Raw genomic sequence first — 7,634 nt, forward strand, 5'->3', positions numbered from 1 at the left:
TGCTTTCTGTGGGGCTTATTAATTGGGAGTGCCCACAGTACTGTAATTTTAAAAAGTAACCTGCCAGGTATTGAGGTTTCCCTCTGGAGATCTGGCAGTCGGGTGGGGCTTGAGGGCTGCCAGGTTCTTCAGCCTTGGGTTTATACAGCTCCTGTCTCCCTGGAGAAAATCAGTGAAGGGAAAACATATTTGACTCATCTGACAGGAAAACAGCAAAAACAAGGAAATAAGGCAGAGACCTGTTTGGCCTCATAGTATCTGGGTTCTCTTTCTGACTTTTCTCTAAGACTAACAAGTTCAGCTTAAAATTATGACCAGACTGTCCTGAGTTCCTAGGAAGTAGCAGAAATGACACGGAAATTTTGTGGATAGATACAGCTGGCATCAGAAGTCAAGGTCCCCTAAGATTATATATTTATTTTTTTGTGCTGCTGGGGATTGAACCCAGGGCCTCATGTGTGCCAGACAAGCACTGTAGCCATTGAGCTACATCCCCAGCCCTCTTTCTTTCTCTTAATAGGAATACTTTCTCTCTTTTACTGTCATTGAATGTATACTTATTCTTTCAGCAATTATTTATTTATTAGTTGTAGATAGACACAATACCTTCATTTTATCTATTTTTATGTGGTGCTGAGGATCAAATCCAGTGCCTCATTTGTGCTAAGCAAGCACTCTACCACTGAGCTACAACCCCAGCCCTAGCAATGATTTATGAAAGATCTGTTAGGTGCCTCACACTTGTCTAGGGGACACAGCAATGAAATAAAACATGAGCATCTCTGTCGTTGATGAAGTTTATATTATCGCCAAGGGAGACAGGTAATAAAACAGAACTACAAATTATAATGTAAATACTATGGGCAAATGTTAATTTGGGGGTGGGGGAAGGGGAGAGGGAATGCTGGGGCAAATTTTCATTGGGATTTTGAGTACAGTAGTTGGGAAAGAACCTTCTGAGATGTTGACACTTGAGCAAAGAATTAAAAGTGCAAAGATCCTGATGAAATTATTTCATAATACTGAGGAAGTCCTAGTGTTTCCTCAGTTCTGCTGTTAAGTACAGGAGACAGAGTGCTTTGAGTGGTGACAAGTTTCTCAGTGAGTCCGGGTGAAGCCTGGATGGGACCTCAGTGGTCCTGATGCCTGTTGTTGGCAACACCTCTGCTTCTATGCCACAAAGGTTACCTGTTGGTCTTTGGTCACTCAGTTGTCTTTTCTCTTCCTCTATGTTTTGTAGGAACACGCTTTTGAAAGCAGCCAGAAATATAAAGAAGGCAAATACATCATTGAACTAGCACACATGATCAAGGACAATGGATGGGACTGATTCGACAGCATCTGCCCAACCCAGTGTCCACGTGAACGCCATCCAACTGAACATTCTACCCAAGCGTGAGAGAGTGACTGAACACTTGGTTCCATCCATTTAGGGGCCTTGCCATCGGGGGCATCCTCCCACACTGACGCCATCTTTCTGGTGACCGGCCTCTAAATTGCTGTCTCTGTCTCTTTGCTTTGTATCTGTTTGTGAGTTGATCCTGGCTTCTCTCTCTGTTCTAGTGTTGGCTGAAAACAAAACAACAAAAGGAACAGATCCTTACCACATGGCGGCAGCCCACCTTGAAAAGGGCCCAAGGGCCCATGCAAGAGCTGCCTGATGGCCTCTTGTCAGGAGAGCAGTGGCACAGCACGTGGGTGTTAGGAAGAGGGAAAAGGGGGAACCCCAAGCGTCCTGGGAATGGGCAGGGGGTGGGAGGGTGGAAGCAGGAACAAAATTGCGCTGCTCCTAGAGACCCAGTAACTTAGGCTTGAAATAATCCACCTATTTAAAAGGACAAAGAGAAAAAAAATATATACCTCATGGCTGCATTCTCTCTGATCAGATTCTGTTCCTGATACCGTGTGTGCCAGGATAGCAAATGAGCACAAGCAGTGGCCCTAATTCTAGCTGACAGGGCAAGAGCCTGGTTCTCTTGGGCTGAGCTGGGGAATGTCCTCGCAGCAGTGAGTGAGGTGGGTGAAGTCCTGATGGGTTCCGATCTGGTTCCTCACTCAGCCTCTGGGCAATCATCTCTGCTTCCTTAGCCACTGCAGGTGAGCGCAGAGGGGACTGCCATTTGCAATGAGCGCAAGATGCGCATGCCCCGAAGGCTTTGACCAGCAACCAAGTAAAATCAGTAATTGAGACAAGCAGGGAATAAGAGGGGGGCTGTAGCTTGGGAGCTCCTAAAGAAATGGCTCAGATATTGAGCCAGAAAAATTAAAAGTAAAATCAGTTAGCAATTCTGACTGTCCTTGTTTCCTGACCCTTAGTAATACTGAGTCATATTGCCAGGGGAGGAAGCCGACTGGAACAGTATGAGGAATAGTTCAGATTTGAACCAGTCCAGGTTAGGTGTATCTTTCCTCTTTGGATACGCAGTGGCTTCAGTGGGATCAGTGATCGATTGATTGTGATGTTTTGGGTCTTTTTCTCCACCTCCACGTTGTAGACTGTGGAAAACAAAGGCCCATGGCCTTGAGCCTAGGGATCACCTGGTTGGTGGGATTCTCATGGCCCTAGTTACTCTTCTTGGACCTTCAGTGTCTTATGTGGAAACAAGTCTGTCCGAGTGGTCCAGCAGTGGGGAGGGGTTACAAGTTCCACTATTACCCCCTTTGTCCTCCCCTCCCATCCAAACTTCACTGTGTTAGGGAAGTGAAGAACAAATCCCTGCAAGGCTTATAAAAAAAGAGAAGTTTTTTTTTCCATTTAATCAACACTGTGACGTCTCCTCTGCAGCTTTTCAGCCAGGTAAAGGATGCATGACTGAAACTCATCCAACCTAGTTAATTTCGTTTCTTAGACTGAAAATATTGTAAAGATACTTGTGGATTAGGTAATTCTCAGCATCTCTTTCTCCAAGCAGGCTGCTTCTATAGGAAAATTCACCTTAACAGCCTCACAAAGTGAGTTCATGGAGATAAGAATCTATAAAGTTGATTAAGATTAAAGCAGCCAACCCAGGACAGGCTTCAGAATCTCATTGTCAGCAGAACCAAATTCCTATAAGAAATGAGTCTATAATGGAAATACCTCCATGTGCTGAGAGTAGAATGGGAGATTTGAGACAGACATGGTCCTGCCCTGCTACTGGCAGATGGAAGGATGACAGAAAACAGGGTAGTTCCATGTTTAGCAATAAACATGCCTCTCCTCTTTAAGACAGAAGGATTTCTAGATATTGAATTCGGGCCAGGCATGGTAGCATACCACTATAATCCCAGCAACTTGGGAGGCTGAGGCAGGAGGAGCTCAAGTTTAAGATCAGCCTCAGCAATTTATTGAGTCTCAAAATAAAAAGGGGAAGGTATGTAGTTTAGTGGTAGAATGCCCCTGGGTTCAATCCCCAGTACCAAGAAAAAAAAAAATTGAATTTTGTTCTTTAGGGCTTCTTGTCAAGGATGCAGCCCTAGAGATTAAGTTGTTCTCCCTACTTTATTGCAAAGCAGACTGAGGTTCAGAAGTGTTTAATTTCTGCTCCCAGAGAAACTGTCCTTTGGCGCCCAGGCCCAAGTTTTCAAACATTTTTCAACTTTCACATTCCTAAACTGGCTTGCCATGACAGAAATCACGGATTTCCCCTCTTTTTCCCTCCTGAAGCAAGTGGCCTTCATTCATGGATTTGACTAGACCCTTTGCTCAGGGACTATCCAGGCTATTAAGAGTCCATTTCATAAAAAGAAAATGAGAGTTAAACGAAGGCAGGTGTTTTGTTTTTTTTAAAACTATAGTTGGAATGTAACGATGTATTGAAACTGGACATGGAGTGTCCTAGAATTGTCAAGGGGCAGAGGAGACCAATGTGCCACTGTTCTTCTTTGGAGATGGGGCTTTTGACTGTTGTATGGATCAGAGCAGTTTCCAGTCAGACCCTGCTTCTGGGTTTTTCCAGTCACTATCCATTGAGCATCCAGTGGGTGCATGGCACCATGCTTGGTGCAAGAGATCTGAGTGTTGGTTTTTCCATAACTACAGGGGGAAAAAAACTCATTAGGCTTCCCTTTGTGTCAGTGAAACCAAAAGTGCTTCTTATACGTAGCTCCATTTGTGGTTTGTCTAACATTTAGCAGTATTGGAGAGGCCACAGCTGAGCAATGGAGATCCCGTCAACCCATGGCCTTGGTCAGTTTATTCTTTAATTTTCTCACCAAATTATTGACTCAGAGCATAACCAAAGACCCCATCCATTCACCCTAAGCAGGTTCAGGGAATTGGAGTTTGTTGATTAAACTTGGGTTGGGTTGCAGGGAGAAGGGAAGAGGAAAGGAGAAGTGAGAAAGGGAAAAGCAGGAAGTTCTATACCTCAGCTAGCAGCTGCCTTCATTTTGAACTGAAGTTCAGCTGGCAGATTTGCATTCCAGCTGCCCTGCACCACCCTAGGTCATACGGCCTTGGCCACCCTGAAGTGCACCCAGGCCCCCCACCCCGATCCCTGGGATATTAGTCTCAGGCTGCTGATGGGTTGATTTGACATGAATCAAATAGAGCCAAACTTGATGCCCACAAGTTCTCAGCTGGGTCTGAGTACTACCCCAGCTCCTGTGACAGTTAAGATCACATAGATAGGGTAAAGTTAGTCTTTACTGGTGGATCAGTGTGTGCAAAAGAGGTGTCCCCTTTATAATAAGATTTTCAAGTAGATATATATATATATATATACATATATATATATGAAAAAAGTTGCTTGTGAAATATACTTTTGTAAATAATATTTAATTTTTTAAATAATATATTTGGTGCTGTTTTCTCAGATCCCCTGAGAGCACTTTTTATTTTCATTTTAAATTCTATGGTTTCCTCTGAATTTCTTGAAATATATTTTAAGGGAAACAGTAATCACCAATATACTTTTTTTTTTTTTTTTTTTTTTAAGATCTCTCACTTTAATCGGGATTGAGGCTTTAAAGCAATGCCTGTCTGTATTCCCTCTGCCCCCCGCCCCAGTGGAACAGACTCTGCAGTAAATTACCAGGTTAAGAATTGAAATATTTTCTTGCACCAGTATTGACTAGAAAAGAAAATAAATAAAATGAAATAAATTTAGTAGTAACAACTTAGAGTAATTACACTTGTTGGGAAAATTCCCAACAAATTGGAATCTTGAATTTGATTGTGTGTGTGTGTGTGTGTGTGTGTGAGAGAGAGAGAGAGAGAGAGAGAGAGAAAGAGAGAGAGAGAATGTGAGTGAAAGCACTTTGGATTGTGCCGCCTGTTTTCTTTGGGGACACTAACTACAGTGTTCACTGTGGGCACATAAGGTTTTCCTTCTTTCTCTCTGGTTGTTTTGTTTGAGTGGACCAACAGCACAAACCACGAGGTCTTTGTTTTCCTGAGCATGGAGCTGTTGCCATTTTGTTCCTTTTTTTTCTTTGTGTGCTCAACTTTCACAGACTGTAAAAGAAATCTGTTTGTGAAGATCAAGCAGAGTCAAATCTGTGCTTTTAACTGAGATGTGAGCGTATTAATCACATGTCCCAGGGCTCCAGTTGTTTTAGAAGCCACAGCGTGTTAAACATTAACCGGTTAGGGTTAAAAGAACATTAATAACATAATACACATACCTTCTAGGTAAACAGCTTTCTTTTTTTTTTTTTAAGGTCAGATTGCCTCAGGTTCAGGAAGAGGCTGGGAAATCAAATCTTGAATACAATCAACTTACCTATTTTAAAAGAATCTGCCTCAAAGGAGAAAACATGCTAGTCCTATGAGAAGAGAAAAAGATGAATTTTTAAAAAAATGTTTAGTCATAAAATTTACTGGCAGTAAAAGATAACGCCAAGAAACAAGCGATTTTCTCATTACCCAGTTCTGTCTACCCGTGTGTTTTATATAACGTTTTGGTGAAAGTGGGAGTTGGTTCCCTTTCCCAACCTGCAGAGACTATCTTACAATACAGAATCTATTTATGCTTGTGTTTACAAACTGTATTTGTTGGATTTGGGTTGTTTTGTTTTTTGTCTTTGTTGGCATTTTTTCAGGTCACTTTGCTTCGATAACAAAGGTAATTGTTATCAAATAATTTGTCTTCACCTTTTCCTGTATTTGTACATAGTGATTCAGTATTAGCGAAGTGCATTGTTTCTGTCATATTTCTGATCTGTGTTGGTGCTCATTTGAGAAAATAAAGTTTTCAAATATTAACTCTTTTGAGAATTCATCTGTCTTCATTGACCTGGTATTTTAAAATTTTTTTGGTGCATTATAATTATTCATAATAGTGGATTCATTTTGCTGTGTTCACACATACACATGACATAATGACCCAGTATGTTTTGTCTTGACATTTAACTTTTTTTTTTTTTTTTTTGATGTTGATGGACCTTTATTTTATTCATATATTTATATGTGGTGCTAAGAATCGAACCCAGTGCCTCACACATGCTAAGCAAGTGCTCGACCACTGAACTACAGCCCCAGCCCAACATTTAACTTTCTCCTGCTTATCTACCAATGCTTCTCCTTGCTTTGGATATCTGAAATGCATGCTTTATCCAGTTATCTATACCAAACCCCATATTCTTAGATAGATTTATTTACTTATTTATTGTGTGATATCAGGGATTGAACCAGGGGCACTCTACCACTGAACTACATCCCAGCCATTTTTATTTTGAAACAGGGTCTTACTAAGTCATCCAGGCTGGCCTTGAACCTGCCTCAGCCTCCAGATTCTCTGGGATTATAAGCATGTACCACCATGCCCAGCTCTACAAGCTTTTTTGATGACATCATTTTCTTTGGTGGACATAAGATGACAAAGTAAGGGGGCGGGAAGCAAAACAACAAAATTTATGTCATAAAGGTTTGGTATCTCTGATTGTTAACAAAGGTAAATATTCTCAGTTCCAATATATGGAAAATAAAAATCAAGTCTTCTTGCTGGTTCAACAAATATCTATTAAACAAATATTAGATTTTAGGCACTGGGTGAGGCAATTCTATCCTAATCAGCCTTTTGTTTTCCAAGTGCCCTTCCTTGGGTCTTACCCATATGCACACAGTCTTGAATATCAAATCAGTGTGAGTACAGTTTTATGTCTGGTACCTTCATTTAACAAGGCTGAAGATTTATGTCATCGTTTACATTATAAAGTAAACATTTTGTCTCTCTTAGGGAGTTCCACTTTGCACAGGCAAGTGTGTGTTTTCACATTGGTGATATTTTAATTTTTTGCAGTTCTGAGGACTGAATCCAAGGGTACTCTACGACTGAGCTACATCCCCACCCCTTTTTATTTTGAGACTTGCTAAATTGTTCTCACTGGCCTCAAACTCATGATCCTCCTGTCTCAGCTTCTCTCCCGAGTTGCTGGGAGTCCAGGCATGTGCCACCATGCCTGACTTGGTGATAAGATTTTAAAAGCCTATTCCATATAAAAGGACATGCCTTCTCTATTTCCCATGGATTTTCACTTACCCTCTCTGGGCCCAGCTGCAGTTGACTTTTATTTGTCATTGAGTATTATCTTCTTCCTGTGACCTGTTTTGCTTCAGTGGACATGCCTGTTATCATTTCACTCTTGTCTCTCTTTTGCAGACAGGGACAAGAGAAAAAATAACATGTGCAGCGGACAACCAGTCTCAGGCC

The 7,634-nt window shown here is 41.5% G+C and overlaps 1 protein-coding gene across 10 annotated transcripts in view; it reads left to right on the forward strand.

Annotated features, from left to right (window-relative positions):
- Positions 1–6,199, forward strand: part of Ypel2 (yippee like 2) — a 62,087-nt gene extending 55,888 nt beyond the window's left edge. Inside the window, exons 5-6 of one of the 10 annotated variants that reach the window (XR_007107739.1) lie at positions 1,241–2,097; positions 4,920–6,199. Coding sequence is in view for 1 of the 10 variants with exons in the window: in XM_047545396.1 (XP_047401352.1) it covers positions 1,241–1,330 (90 nt within the window). In the remaining 9 variants the exon portion in view is untranslated. Of the gene's footprint in view, positions 1–1,240; positions 4,682–4,919 lie in introns of those variants that run through there. The other 9 variants (XR_007107741.1, XR_007107740.1, XR_007107743.1 and 6 more) reach the window with 9 other exon arrangements.
- The last annotated feature ends 1,435 nt before the right edge of the window (positions 6,200–7,634 follow it).

The sequence above is a fragment of the Sciurus carolinensis genome, chromosome 3 (assembly GCF_902686445.1).
Source record: "Sciurus carolinensis chromosome 3, mSciCar1.2, whole genome shotgun sequence".
Taxonomy (NCBI): Eukaryota; Metazoa; Chordata; class Mammalia; order Rodentia; family Sciuridae; genus Sciurus; species Sciurus carolinensis.